Below are 15,958 nucleotides of genomic sequence, written 5' to 3'. Positions count from 1 at the left end.
AAATGTTTCACTACACGACGGATCATAGTACACTGTACAATGTTATTCAGACTGCAGTCTTGTAGCTTTTGGATTTTGTGCAAGGATGTACTTTTCCTACTTGTGGACGACCTGAAGTTCAGATATATCACATATCCAGTTTACTTTTGCCGGTGCTGCCTAATCATTTGAAAATGTTCCCTGGGTTTGTCACCTACTACTCCCTCTGGCATGCGGCAAATATTTACATTTAGTTTGCAAAAGGCGTCTCTTCCCAACAAATTTACAGGTGTCTGCTCTGATACCAGAACTGGCATTGTGGTTGTTTCTCTTAGTTGAACTGGAGCTGTCATTGGTATTATTTGAAGTATTCCCGAGAATCCCACTGTTTTGATGAATGTAAAGGACATCGAAAGGTCTGAAGCATACTTAAGGCTCACGCAAGTGTAGGTTTCTCCAGTGTCAACCAACATAGGTATTTGTTTCCTTGGAATTCGGTTTTGTATCACTGGTTCGTTTTTGGTTATAGATGTGACTATTGGCAACTGACCTTCCCCTGCAGGATTCTCTGAGCACCACTAATACCCAATATTCGGCCGACCCCATGGATTAACCGGACCAGAATATTGTCGTTGCGAGTTGGAGCCATGAACCTGTGAAGGTTGACCACCATAACCTCTCTGGTAAGGTGACCGGACGTTTCGGCGAAAGACATTTGGTCCCCTGACTTTGGTCCCTGGATGTTTGGTCGAACGGACGTTGGGTCGAACGGACGTTGGGTCGAACGGACGTTGGGTCGAACGGACGTTGGGTGGAACGGGCGTTGGGTGGAACGGGCGTTGGGTGGAACGGGCGTTGGGTGGAACGGGCGTTGGGTGGAACGGGCGTTGGGTGGAACGGGCGTTGGGTGGAACGGGCGTTGGGTGGAGCGGGCGTTGGGTGGAGCGGGCGTTGGGTGGAGCGGGCGTTGGGTGGAGCGGGCGTTGGGTGGAGCGGGCGTTGGGTGGAGCGGGCGTTGGGTGGAGCGGGCGTTGGGTGGAGCGGGCGTTGGGTGGAGCGGGCGTTGGGTGGAGCGGGCGTTGGGTGGAGCGGGCGTTGGGTGGAGCGGGCGTTGGGTGGAGCGGGCGTTGGGTGGAGCGGGCGTTGGGTGGAGCGGGCGTTGGGTGGAGCGGGCGTTGGGTGGAGCGGGCGTTGGGTGGAGCGGGCGTTGGGTGGAGCGGGCGTTGGGTGGAGCGGGCGTTGGGTGGAGCGGGCGTTGGGTGGAGCGGGCGTTGGGTGGAGCGGGCGTTGGGTGGAGCGGGCGTTGGGTGGAGCGGGCGTTGGGTGGAGCGGGCGTTGGGTGGAGCGGGCGTTGGGTGGAGCGGGCGTTTGGTGGAGCGGGCGTTTGGTGGAGCGGGCGTTTGGTGGAGCGGGCGTTTGGTGGAGCGGGCGTTTGGTGGAGCGGGCGTTTGGTGGAGCGGGCGTTTGGTGGAGCGGGCGTTTGGTGGAGCGGGCGTTTGGTGGAGCGGACGTTTGGTAGAGCGGACGTTTGGTAGAGCGGACGTTTGGTAGAGCGGACGTTTGGTAGAGCGGACGTTTGGTAGAGCGGACGTTTGGTAGAACGGGTTCGCATGCAATTGATAGATTTTAACATTGGGTGAATAGGGATTTAATGACTATTATTTAACATCGAGTGAATAGGGTTAGGGTTAAACAAATGAAAGTCTCGTGACTCAAATCTCGGGACTCGCGAACCCATTCTACCAAACGTCCGGTCGACCAAACGTCCAGTCGACCAAACGTCCGGTCGACCAAACATCCGGGGACCAAACGTCTTTCGACGAAACGTCCGAGTACACTCTGGTACCCATCAGGGGCCGTCCATAGATTAAAAGGGCAATTCTGTCAAATGTGACTGGGCTGTTGGCGTCCCTAGCATCTTAGAGGAGGCTGAGGAGGACCACTTTGCTGCTGATTTCTCCTCCTTGCTCCGCCCTTTGGTGCCATCTGAGGCTATCTCCTATATTGTGGCAGTTGAGTGGCTCTTGCTTGCTGGGCATACACGTTGACAACAGGAGGGGCCAGGATTGCTGGAGCCGTTGGAAGTGGAGGTGGTGGTGGTGGTGGTGGTGACAGTGGCCCCATCCCTGGTGCCTCCAGGCTCGGCTTGGAATCTTCGGCAGAGAGTTGTTCTTAGTGGACAGTTCCCCGAGCTGTAGCTGAGCCATTTTTCTTTGCAGTTCTTTGTCTTGGTCCTTCAGCCGTTGTCCTTCCGTGCCTTTTGCCGCAAATGTAAGACAACCTCCCAACACTTCTTCCTTTACTGCCACTGTTACCTTGTCGAGCCTGTCTTTCGCTTGTCTTACTTTATTCGGCAGATATTTCTCAGTTGCGTCATCCATCTCACTCTCATGTTCTTGAGAGTAATATTTTCTTTGTCCTTGCCCCCATCTTGGTTTTCAAGATTTACCCAATAAGAACATCCTTGCTTTGTCATTTCTCTGAGCGCTTGATCTCTTTCAGCATGACAATCCACCACATTAGACGTTTTTGGCTTTGGGGCTCTTCTGTCAGTGCTGCAGTATTGTAGCAGACTTGGCAACCTTTCCGCTGGTAATAAAGGAGAATGACTTCCTTCACCTCCGCTGCAATTTCTACACTACCGGTGATGAAGGGTATGGACCTGATGGCACCACATCTGACCAATGATCATTAAGCTTCCCATGTTTTTTGTTTTTTATCTTAGCTTCATGGCCCGGTGGAGCGAGTGGTTAGCGCATCGGCCTCACAGCTCTGGGGTCCTGGGTTCAAATCCAGGTCATGTCCATCTGTGAGGAGTTTGCGTATTCTCCCGGGCCTGCGTGGGTTTCCTCCGGGTACACTAGTTTCCTCCCACGTTCCAAAAGCATGCATGGTAGGCTGATTGGACACTCTAAATTCCCCTGAGGTATCGGTGTGAGTGTGCATGATTGTCCGTCTCATTGTGCCCTGCGATCGGCTGGCCACCAATTCAGGCTGTCCCCCGCCTCTGGCAGCTGGGATTGGCCCCAGCACCCCCTGCGACCCTAATGAGGATACAGCGGTTCAGAATATGAGATGAGAGATTGAGAGATGAGATGAGGTGTATAGGAATCTAAGTTCATTTAAGTTAATTTTAAAGTTTATGTTACATTACGAGCACATCCGTCAAGTGACTCTCTCTCTCTCTCTTGCTCTCGCTCTCTCGCTTTCTCGCTCTCTCCCTCTCTCGCGCTCTCGCTCTCTCCCGATCCACGAACTCCCCGTTGTATAAAATAATGCCTCATTTTAATATTAAACATCATAACTACTAGTTATTTGTTTCTCTGTTCGTAGATGGTGACTTACAACCAATAAAATATATTTCCTTTGTAATATCCTGTATTCGGTGTTTTTTTCAGACGGTGGGAACGAATTAATTTGTATTTAGTTCATTTGTATGGGAAACGTTGATTTTAGATACGATTACATCGACATACGAGCTCATTCCTGGAACGCATTAAGCTCGTATCACAAGGTACCACTGTATTTTTTGGTATAAACTAACTCAACTTCGTGTTTACCATTCCAGAAGTGACCACTCAAACAATGTTTTTTTCAGCAAGTTATAGCAATACGTTTTTTCACACTTTTGTTTTACACAGCCCTAAGCATATAATGTTTTTTTTCTTTTTCCTGCGCGTTTCGTTATGCCTTAATTCTTCTTTGCCTGTTGACTGGCGACAGGAAACAGACAAAGGGAAAAGAGACAGCTAGAGAGACAGACAGAGAAGGGGGGCCTAATTCCACAATACTAGCAGAGCTGTCAACTACTCTGGAATTTCAGGAGTTTACCCGGAAATGCAACGCAAACTCTGGGACTCCGGACAACCTCCCTAGGCTCCGGAAATCCCCCAAAAATTGTCACCTACATTTTTTTAAGCAACCATTTCAGAAAAGTACCAAATTTCCAATTTAAATGCCTCAAAATTCACACCATGGCTATGGCTTCCGCCATCTTGATTTAACTGCACTGTAAACCGGAAGAATTTGGTAACAAGAGTGCATTGTGAATCATCCGAGTTACAAGTTCTGACAAATGATTTGTCTTGTGCGACTTCAACGCATATCGATTTTTCGTGAATCACATTCACTCCGGATAAACTTCGGAAATGGGACAAGGGACTCCTAAAATGGGGTTAACGGAGGTTGGCAGCTCTGATACTAGGAATTTTAAAGTCTCCACTTGCTCCACACATTCGCCATTGATATACAGGGGGACAGAGCAGCCTTGTTCCGTCGGAAGTCCAGGATGAGTTCTCTGGTTTTGGAGACGTTCAGCACCAAGTTGTTGAGAGCCCACCACTCGCTGAGTTTAAGGACTTCATCTCTGCAGACGTCTTTTTCTCCCATGTGATCATCCCGACCACCGTTGTATCATCCGCAAATTTCACAATGATGTTCTAAGGGTGCACGGTTCTGCAGTCGTGTGTCTAGAATGAGCAGAATAGTGAACTCAGCACACATCTTTGGGGCGAGCCAATGCTGACCGTTCGAGCAGATAAGAGGTGGCGACCTAGCTTCACATGCTGGGGTCGGTTGACCAGAAAGTCCTTAATGCAGGAGCATGTGGAAGGTGGTAGCCCAAGGTTGCCCAACTTGGGGATAAGAATGTCCGATCTTATGGTGTTAAAGGCTGAGCTGTAGTCGATGAAAAGCATATTGACATCGCTCCCTCTTTTCTCAAGGTGACGCAGTGCAGCGTGGAGGGCAGTGGTTATCGCATCTTCGGTGGATCTATTCGACTGATATGAAAACTCATGTGGGTCTTGGATGAGTGGAAGACAGGCTTTGATGTGTTTCAGTACCAATTTTTTCAAAGCACTTAGTGATGATTGGTGTGAAAGCTACTAGGCGGTTGTTGCCCAGATCGTTAGCCGGTGACTTCTTGGGTACTGGGATGATGGTGGCCGATTTTAGACAGGCGGGGACAGAGGTTTGTTCAGGTGAAGGGATGAAAATGTCTGTCAAGACTGGTGCTAGTTGGTCAGCACAGTCTTAAGTACTTTGCCTGGTATTCCCTCTGGTCCTGTGGTGGTCCTAGCATAATTAGGCGTGGGTGTATGCTCACTCGACTTCAGGGCACAATAATGCTGTGCTCCCGTGTACATGGAACAACACTCATTGTCGCACTTATTTGTCATATTTGCGCCAGGCGATGAATTGGAGAGGGGTGGCTTTGCGTGTTCATCTTCCCAATTTGTACCAATATGTCAAAAGGTGTGTGAATGCCGCAGATTTGCTGCAGCACTGAGCCCATACTCTTGGGAGCGGTGAGGTGACGTGTGACATCTAGGGAAAGCAACTTCAGAACGAGCATGCAGCAGCAATGAAGCAAATGTATTTTATTTTCCTTCATTTGTTAATTTAGATTTTTAGACATGGCGCCTATAAATATTGTTGTCTAACACTTTTAAGCATTTTAAGGACTGTCACAAAATGCTATCATATTTCAAACCTTGAAAACACGACAGTAAAATCCCAGCATTTTCAAGGATTTTAAAGACCTGTACGAACCCTGAATTGAATGTGGTGCGTGAGCTTCAGTTCCACCCTGTCACGTCTTTGGCAACGTCGTGGCGTTGAAACGTGGAGTGGGCCGAGTGCAGGGAAGCAGGCAGGTACGATGGAATCCTCAAACAAAACTTGAATAATATAAGCGGAAGTCTTAACGTTAAAAAGAAAAATAACAGACCTTGGCGTCAAATAACAAAATCAAACCTGACGGAAAAAACACGAGGGAACTTGGAAATATAGAATGTGAAGAAGTGGAGACAAAGCAATGTAAATCATACAGTCCGACCAATAACAAACAATCTCTGAGGTTTAAAGACAAGACTATTCGTTATCAGCTGGGCGAGAGGAAAGGGCAACCGAGGAGGGATAAACAAGCGAAAAAGAGAAAATTAAATAACAACCCAAACCAAACCTATCACACCCAAAGCATTTCAAGATATCAACTTGGCTGAGCAGAGAGACCCTTGAAATCCCACAGCTCAAAAAATTATGAGAAACCACATATATCAAGGCTTCTATTGACTTTATGCCGTTATTTCTGAATACGTCTTATTAGAGTTGCTTTCAAATATTAGGGTGTTTAATCTCAAGAATAGAACATTTCTACTTCTGGACACTCCCCACAACACACATAATGAATGGGTTTGTTGACAGCACCCTGTGCATTGCTTGCACTAGTGTGCAATATCTTTCCGTATTCAGTCAGGTTTCGAAAGATTGGGAAAACAGTTAATGACATTGTTTGTACAACCACTGATATTGATTGGTAAAAACGAATTACCAATAAGCATTCTACCACCGCTGAAAACATAATTTGCTCCTTACTTCCTAAATATACCTAAAAATGAAGCGCTTATTGTATGTATGTAGTTTATGTTGTTCCGTAATACATTGAGATCCTTTTCAACTAGGCTGCTGTTTGCGCAGCCGAGTAAGGTAAGTAACACAGATAACGCTCATGGAGTAATTAACGTTACAGTTTGAGGAAATGTAAGGCGTTTTGTTAAAAGTCACAGCAAAAAAGTAGTTTCATTATGTAACATAACGAATGTATGCTCTCGGGGTAAATGCGATGTATCCATAACCGCAGATTGCTAACGAGCCTGCAATGAACCACCGGGATCTCCGTGGATAGTAATAATATCTTAGATTAGGCATTTTTTTAGTATTTACCTTAACAGGATGTGATTCTTATATTTTTATATTAGTACTTATTTTTGGCCTTTTGTTGGGAAAGCGCACTTTGTGGAGTTGCACCACCAATTTCGTCATACACAGCTGGGTGTGATGACAATTAGACTTTTGATGATTCAATGATGATGACAAAGCCTATGTCTGATTATTATACTTCGGTTTCCTCCCTCATTCCAAAAACATGCATGGGATACTCTAAATTGCCCCTAAGTATGGGTGTGAGTGTGCGTGGTTGTCCATCCCCGTGTCCTGCGATCAGCTGGCCACCGATTCAGGGTGTCCCTTGCCTCTGGCCCGGAGTCAGCTGGGATAGGCTCCAGCACCCCCCACGACCCTAATGATGGTAGAGCGGTTCAGAAAATGAGATGAGATGATACATTGCAACGTCAGCACCTGCAAATTTGAGCACACAGAGTAGTCACAGTTTTTTCCCTTCTCAAGGCAGATGCGCTAATCCCTCTTCCACCGTGCCATCTACATATACAAATGCTGTACTTCCATTCGTGAGCTTGGGTACCAGCAAATAAGGGGAGTGAAAAAAAAGTAGATCGAAAAACTGATTTTGAAGAGGGTTAACATATAACCACGAGAAGGTATGTCTGGGTAAATCACATGCATTAAGAAATTTTGTTGATTGCAAGGGCAAGAAATGTTTTGTCCATCCCCAGTAATAAATCTCGAAGTAATGTGTGCGACTTACAAGCAAATATCCCCTGAACTGGTTGTAGATAATGGCTGTCATTAGGTTCATTAGGAAATAAGTTCCTGGTAGGAAACAAAGGAGATAATTTTAGAAAATAAAAAATAATATTTAACTGACAGTGACAAAGGTAAACTCTTACCAATTACGCTGAAAGAGACAAAGAAAATGGCATATCCTCTGTTTAGAGAGTAAGCAGGAATCATCACTGTATTAAAGAACATTAGTACAGAATTAAATACAAGGTAATTAACCATACAAAAAATAGATAATGTAGTTGACAGTCTTGTATAATATCACTAACTGCTGTACCGTCTGGATTGTTTGCTGTCGTGAGCAGCACCAGCAGGGAAGTCAGAGAAGTGGGCAGGTTTCGAAAATATACTTTCCATTCTTCATTCTTAAGTGGATCCTGAACACAACCACATCAGGAGGAACAAAGGGAGAACTTCTTAATGCGACGTCAATATGTGACTCATTGGGTTAAAGGAAACAAGAAACAAGAAAAACTAAAAAGAAACAACCAAAGCCCCTCCTTCACTGCAAGATTTTGTACAAAAAAAATCCAACACATCAACAAGGGCTGGCTCTAGAGGTGACTGTACACTGTGGTTCCCTGCAAAAAACCTGCTGTCTGCCAAATCACCTTCTCTGTGGGTGGGGGTGTGGGTGTGGGTGTGGGTGTGGGTATAGGGAGATAGAGAGATAGGGAGATGGGGAGAGAGGGAGATAGGGAGATAGGGAGATATATATATATATATATATATATATATATATATATATATATATATATATATATATATATATGTATATATATGTATGTATATATATATATATATATATATATATATATATATATATATATATATATGTATATATATGTATGTATATATATATATATATATATATATATATATATATATATATATATACCATATTTTCACGACTATAAAGCGCACATAAAAGTCTTAAATTTTCTCCAAAATAGACAGGGCGCCTTATAATCCAGTGCCAGACCAATACTAAAATTGTTATCACGATAAAATAAAATAAATCGGTCGATAGGACAACTACGGCAAGCAGCCCCTGACTCTACTATTTTCCCGTAGATAAAGTACTGCGCAGTGACTGCTGGGATATATATATATTTTTTTGTCAATACACCCAATGGATTGTGGCCTGGCGATCGGCATCAACACTACCTAGCTACTATTTGCGAATGGATTGTGGCCTGGCAATCAGCATCAACACTACCTAGCTACTATTTGGGAATGGATTGTGGCCTGGCGATCGGCATCAACGTGCATCCTTTGTGTGTGTAAAATTCAGAAATAGCACTCCTTATTGACACTGCGGCTAAAAATACGATGCGCCGAATAGTCGTGAAAATACGGTATATATGTGTGTGTGTATATATATATATATCAGTGGTGGGCCGTGCATTTCACACCTAGGCCTTCAGTAGTATTGTGTGAATCAATCCAACCCTCAATAAGTATTTTATGGCTATAAAACCATTAACAGCTACAGCTGCGACACATAAAAAAGAATCAATAATAACCAAAAACAATGAAATATTATTTAGGAAAATAGACATTTTACTCACCAAAAATTCTTTTTTTAAATTGACAAAATCCACCCTCCTTTCTTTCCTCAAGAAGATTTCAATTACTCTGTCGTACAGATTACACGTGCGTTTCAGGTCCATCAAGAAGTTCTTTTGTATCACCATCAAAGCTAATGCTGACAGTCGAGTCTGTCCTGTTGTATTTCTGGCATAAGTTTTGATTCTGTTTCGGGCTGAAAATGTCAGTTCGACAGAAGCAGTGGACACGGGGATGGTCACTGCCAAACACACTAATGTGTACAGCTGCCCCATGCTCTCACTCAGATTTTTCTGCTGAAGGAAGTCAAGGAGATCAGTGGGATATTTTCCTGTAAAATCATCCGTGGCATACATTACAATCCGTTCTGTTCTTAGCCGAGGCAGATCAAAAAGTGTACCGTGGCTCTGCGTTAAGATGGAGAAGGCTGCATGTGGGAAAGTTTTCTGGTATTCCCGAAACTTCTGCGGGTCGAGGAGGGAGAGAAACATCAGTCTTTTGTGGTCTTGAAATCTGTTCCGCGTCTGGCAAATAATATTGTCCAGAATCCTGTCGTGGAGTTGGTGGTAGTGCGCGCGAGAATCTTGTACTTGACCTCTTCGTGCGCTTGGAGCACCCGCACTGCGTTCAGTGGCCTCGTAGATTTCCTCATATCAGCTCCTCTCGCGCTCAACTGTCACAAAACTCCTTTACTTTTGCAAGACAAAACTGTATATCCAGTTTGTTGTTCTGTAGTATTGAAAAAAGCACGTCTGAATGCTCAAAAATGCCATTAAATGTGTGAAGCAAAAAAACAAAATTCAAAATAATAATAATAATCGGACATAGGCCATGTCGTCATTATCAACAACACAAAAAAGCCTACTTGTCATCACACCCAGAAAGTAGGTAAATATATCCAAAATAATCCAGATGTGCTTTAAATCCATCAGCACACCGCACAGACTCATTCACCATTACAGAGACAAACAGTACTTTTATTTCCCTTCTGATCTCTTCCTCCATCACTTCAGCAATAGCAGTGATCAGGAATTTTTGGATTTAGCCCGACGTGCCACTAAACACTTTATTAGTGGACAGGTGGTAATGTAAATCTGTGTTTCTCTCAGCAATGAGAGAACGAAGTTCCACATAATTTCCTTTGTTTGGGGATGCAGCACTTTCATCATGTCCCCGAAATGAAAGTTTACACAGTCTATCAAACTTTTTAAGATTTCCCTATTTTTCTTTCCCTTTTCGTTGTGGCGCTTTGTTTCCCTGCGCACTTGCTCGCTGAACTGTAACTCCACTCGGGTTTCCCCAAAAGTTTTGGAGAGCACCGTTGCTTGTAAGTGTCCGGCAGTGCTTTGGTGTCTCGTTGCTGCTTTAGTTAAACAAGTCAAATTTGCAAATCCAGTGTTGCTCCAAACACCATGTCGATCGGTCAAATAACAAGCACTCCCAGCAATACAATTTGCAGTGTTCCTCGGAGCCCGTGAGCCAGGGGTAGCGCTCATAGTTAGCGAACTGAAAGTGGCGGACAAACCCTTTTCCCGGTTGTAACAGGCTTGCTAGCTTCGGAGTTGACCGCCCTTTCTTAATGATGTCCATTTTTTCTGGAAAATGGCTTTGTCAGTAAATCTGCAACCAAATCCATTTGTTTTCCTCCGTCGGCCATTGTGGGTGGAGTTTGCGATCTCTGGCTGGATCACTCTGGCTTTGGCCCGCCTACTCTATCACTAGCCAGTCATAGTTGTTGAAAGCGATGACGTATCCCTACGCCTGCGAGAAGGCAATGACGGATCTCTGCGCCTGCTGGAAGGCCTTGGTGTCACCAAATCGAATTCTGATTGGTCAAAGCAACAGTCTTATCGATGCTTGTTTAATGCAGCAGAGCCTGCAGAACTGATTGTGAAGGCCTTGAGGCAGATTTCTGACCCTGGCAACAAATAATGGCTGAAATGTGATTGGTTAAATGCTTCAATATGAAAACACACATCTGGAAACAGTGCAACCAGGGGGAAAGCAATGAAAGGAAGCTAACAGACAATTTAGAATTATTTAATAAGTATTCATTGACAAAATATAATCAACATCAGTCTGTGATTCAGATATTTCTTAGGCCAGCAGAGAAGGCCTTGAAGGCACACCACTGATATATATGTGTGTATATATATATATATATATATATATATATATATATATATATATATATATATATATATATATATATATATGTGTGTGTGTGTGTGTTTGAAAAGTTCAAGTGGATCGAATACTTTCACACGGGACTGTAGGTGGTTGAGGCTTGCAAATGAGAAAATCAAGCCCCTTAAAAAAAATTGCTAGTTTTCTATTAATTCTAACATTCTAACTTTCTGAATTTTCTGCAATGATGGAGCTAAGATAAAATTATGGAGTAGATTGAACATAGTCAACAGAATTTGTTAAAAATTCACAAAAGAGAAAACAAAAACCAATTTAGATCTCCAACTAAAACAACAGCATTTATCTTAAAAGGCGAGTTGTGTGTTTAGTGATATCTAACAATTTTTTATGCTGTTTTATTCAAAACATAGGTAGATGTGACATTTCTGTATTAAACAACTAAATCAGTAAAGAGTTTAGCTAATCATACCAACAAGAACTCACCTCAGTTTTAGGGAACAACAACATACCAATCATAGTAAACAGGCAGAGGTGAAGTGCCAATAGCAAAATGACACTGCAGAAACAACAAACAAGAGAAAAACTGTTAAAAAAGTGATTTGGTACAGTACAATACACTTACCACAATTATTTAAGAAAAATGTATAACACATGTAGGTTATAGTTTATCTGTTTTATGTTTAGTTCCAAACAACTCAAAAACACATTGATTCATGTTTGACATATGACTGGTAATTCCATATGTTGTGCTAGGGTAATATTAGGAGATTGAACTACAGTATTGATCCGAATACAAGACAAAAACAATTTTTCATTGAAATGAAACTGAATAAGTGTCGGCCCTCTTAAAATCGGGGTCTGGACATTGGACCTAGAGCTGGGCGATAAAACGGTAACGATAGAAATCGTAGAATATTTTTTGTCATCAATAAAAATAAAAACCTTCGATAAAAATGTGATAATTTTAAACTTAAATTACATCACCGGACAACCACAGAGAACAGGGGCGCTGTTGTAAGATGAATGCTAGTTCCGGAAGAACACTAAGGAGAAGAGGATGATAAGGAAACATGTTGTTAGGTTAGCAATAGAGGCAATAACACGGCCAAAATGTGTGGTTATGTGATGCAGGACAACACACGTCTGATACACTAAAAGATCCAAATGAATTCTCCCTGCTGCTTTCTTACTTTTTTAAATGCCTCATAAATACCTGTGCAAAGAGCAGCCTTACTGAAAATGCCATTAACCAATTGTCCTGATTTGAGGATAGCCTGTAATATTTGTCTTACTTGATATCATGTTGTTTCTGTAAGTGTAAATAATCTGAAAACATTGCAAAAATCTAAACCTTGTTTTCTTGGGTAAAAATGGGTTTAGTTCGGTACCCGGTCGTTTCGTCGAAAGACGTTTGGTCGACGGACGTTTGGTCGACGGACGTTTGGTCGACGGACGTTTGGTCGACGGACGTTTGGTCGACGGACGTTTGGTCGACGGACGTTTGGTCGACGGACGTTTGGTCGACGGACGTTTGGTCGACGGACGTTTGGTCGACGGACGTTTGGTCGACGGACGTTTGGTCGACGGACGTTTGGTCGACGGACGTTCGTTCGACGGACGTTCGGTCGACGGACGTTCGGTCGATGGACGTTCGGCCGACGGACGTTCGGCCGACGGACGATCGGCCGTCGGGCGTTCGGCCGACGGGCGTTTGGCCGACGGGCGTTTGGCCGACGGGCGTTTGGCCGACGGGCGTTTGGCCGACGGACGTTCGGTCGACGGACGTTCGGTCGATGGACGTTCGGCCGACGGACGTTCGGCCGACGGACGATCGGCCGTCGGGCGTTCGGCCGACGGGCGTTCGGCCGACGGGCGTTTGGCCGACGGGCGTTTGGCCGACGGGCGTTTGGCCGACGGGCGTTTGGCCGACGGGCGTTTGGCCGACGGGCGTTTGGTTGACGGACGTTTGGTCCACGGACGTTTGGTCCACGGACGTTTGGTCGACGGACGTTTGGTCGCCGGGTTCGCTCGCTCTTAAAATTATAATCATGAGAGAGAGAATGAGTTTGTAACTGCATTGACAATGTAAGAGCATTAATATCTAAATATCGCGATCAACCAGGTAATCTCTCGCTCTCAAAATTATAATCATGAGAGAGAGAAAGTGAGTTTGTAATTGCATTCACAATGTAAGAGCATTAATATCTAATATCAAAATTATCAATAAATTGCGTATTATTGGCGTGTGTGTACATGTTACTCGTCGCCGGATTCCCTCGCTCGCCCCGCCCTCGGATTCACTCGTGTTGGCGTGTGTGTACATGTTTTTCAAACCACGGCCCGCGGGCCATATACGGCCGTTAGGCTTTTTAATCCGGCCCGCCGACGTTGTCCAAATTATAGTAAAAATCAATGACCTCATTCATTTCCCTTTGCCCTGCAATACCGCTCATCACTCTCAATTTAAAGACTGCTTTCTTTCGTTGAATAATAATATGTCCTTAATGTTGAAAGTAAATTTGAAAATAAATGTTCACCTTCAATTGTGTCTTTTTTGTTATATTTCAATCCCCAGGTTTGATAAATTACATTGCGTGTCCAAATGCTGTCACATTTTAGTTTCCATTCTGGCCCGCAAGTCAAAAAGTTTGCCCACCCCTGGTATAGACAAACTTGCCTCTTTAATACTATTAATGTCCCAAATTAAACACATTATCAATAAGCTGCCATTGACGGCGGTAGATGTCCGATTCATGTTGACTGCAACGTTATATAGCCACTTGATGGAGCTCTAATAACAGAAATAGCATCTGCACCTCAGTCAACATGAATCGTCCCCTGGTTCCCATTTTTCACCTCCATATTCATGGTTTTAATAGGGAGTACAAATGTGTTACATTGAAGGGAAAAATCACACTTGGTATTTCTGAGATACTGTATGAACCAAAAGCACATTATTAGGGTCAATATCATAAGGAAGTTAATATGCCTGTCTTTGTAAATGAAAAATATCAAATCATTCAATTTGAAAAAAGAAATGTCTATCTTGATTAGAAACTGATGCTTTCTAATTCCAGAAATCACAATTTTCTTACCAGAAGTTTAAGATGTTGTGGCAGCCATATTGCTTCTAATGTAAAAATATCAATTCTTTCGATGGTTCATATTACTCCAATAGTTGTCACTTTCGAACAATAAATAAAACGAAAACAAATCAAAGTCGAAATTTGTTTTATTTCACAATCAAAGCTACTCGCGTCGGGCACGTTTAATTAGGTTTAGATGGCAGTGCCCTAGGTAAGGTGGCTACCTGGGACCTAGGTAAGATGGCTGTGCCCCTAACAAGCAGTGATGGGAACGAGAGTTTTTTCACGTTTTATGCAAGATACGTACGTTAATTTCATTCATAGATGGCAAAATATTTTGTTTAGAGTTTTATCTGTTTATCTTTTCTCTATTTTGAAATAAATGAAAGTATCGGCCACATTCACTTGTGTCATGATGTCACGGCGCCATTTTCTAGCGATGTCATCGTGTCACGGGGCCATCAACTTGCAGTTTTTTTGCATGTCAAAAGCGGCTTATATGCGAGTGAATAAGGTACATTTTTTCTTGAATTTTAAAAATATGCATTTAGCGTTTTTTTCTGTTTACCTTTTCTCTATTTTGAAATAAATGACCGTATCGGCCGGATTGTCTTGCGTCATGACGTCACAGCGCCATTGCGTCATGACGTCATCGTGTCATGGTGCTGTCAACTTGCAGTTTCATGCATGTCGTGTTTTTATGCGCATATAAGCCGTACCCTCGATTCAGTCATCATTTTTTGTCCGACAAAAGCAGCTTATATGCGAGTAAATAAGGTAGTTATACTGTCTGTGCTGGATTGGCTGGAACAAAAACCTGCACTCACAGCGGCCCTCGAGGACAGGATATATATATATATACAGTGGTGCAAATAAGTATTTAGTCAACCACCAGTTGTGCAAGTTCTCCTACTTGAAAAGATTAGAGAGGCCTGTAATTGTCAACATGGTTAAACCTCAACCAAGAGAGACAGAATGTGAAAAAAACTGAATATCACATTTTTTGATTTTTAAAGAATTTATTTCCAAATTAGAGAGGAAAATAAGTATTTGGTCACCCACAAACAAGCAAGATTTCTGGCCGCCAAAGAGGTGTAACTTCTAACGAGGTCTCCACTTGGTACCAGTATTAATAGCATCTGTTTTAACTCATTATCGGTATAAAAGACCCCTGTCCACAACCTCAGTCTCTCACACTCCAAACTCCACTACAGCCAAGACCAAAGAGCTGTCGCAGGACACCAGGGACAAAATTGTAGACCTGCACCAGGCTGGGAAGACTGAATCTGCAATAGGTAAAATGCTTGGTGTAAAGAAATCAACTGTGGGAGCAATTATTAGAAAATGGAAGACATACAAGACCACTGATAGTCTCCCTCGATCTGGGGCTCCATGCAAGATCTTACCCCGTGGCGTCAAAATGATAAAAAGAACGGTAAGCAAAAATCCCAGAACCACACGGGGGGACCAAGGATCATTCACTTGGTCCCCCCGTGTGGTTCTGGGATTTTTGCTTACCGTTCTTTTTATCATTTTGACGCCACGGGGTAAGATCTTGCATGGAGCCCCAGATCGAGGGAGACTATCAGTGGTCTTGTATGTCTTCCATTTTCTAATAATTGCTCCCACAGTTGATTTCTTTATACCAAGCATTTTACCTATTGCAGATTCAGTCTTCCCAGCCTGGTGCAGGT

At 43.6% G+C, this 15,958-nt stretch overlaps 1 protein-coding gene across 7 annotated transcripts in view; it reads right to left on the bottom strand.

Moving 5' to 3' along the window:
- The window catches only part of tpcn2 (two pore segment channel 2), a 150,145-nt gene that overhangs the window by 86,963 nt on the left and 47,224 nt on the right, over positions 1-15,958 (bottom strand). For all 7 annotated transcript variants that reach the window (XM_077619424.1, XM_077619462.1, XM_077619415.1 and 4 more), the window contains 4 exons: positions 11,662-11,734; positions 7,739-7,838; positions 7,569-7,634; positions 7,427-7,491 (listed from right to left, as the gene is read on the bottom strand). In XM_077619424.1, coding sequence (XP_077475550.1) covers positions 7,427-7,491; positions 7,569-7,634; positions 7,739-7,838; positions 11,662-11,734 — 304 coding nt within the window. The remainder of the gene's footprint in view (positions 1-7,426; positions 7,492-7,568; positions 7,635-7,738; positions 7,839-11,661; positions 11,735-15,958) is intronic.

The sequence above is a fragment of the Stigmatopora argus genome, chromosome 2 (assembly GCF_051989625.1).
Source record: "Stigmatopora argus isolate UIUO_Sarg chromosome 2, RoL_Sarg_1.0, whole genome shotgun sequence".
NCBI classification, from domain to species: domain Eukaryota; kingdom Metazoa; phylum Chordata; class Actinopteri; order Syngnathiformes; family Syngnathidae; genus Stigmatopora; species Stigmatopora argus.
Note: the sequence above shows the minus strand (reverse complement) of the source record. Positions and strands in the feature narration are given on the sequence as shown.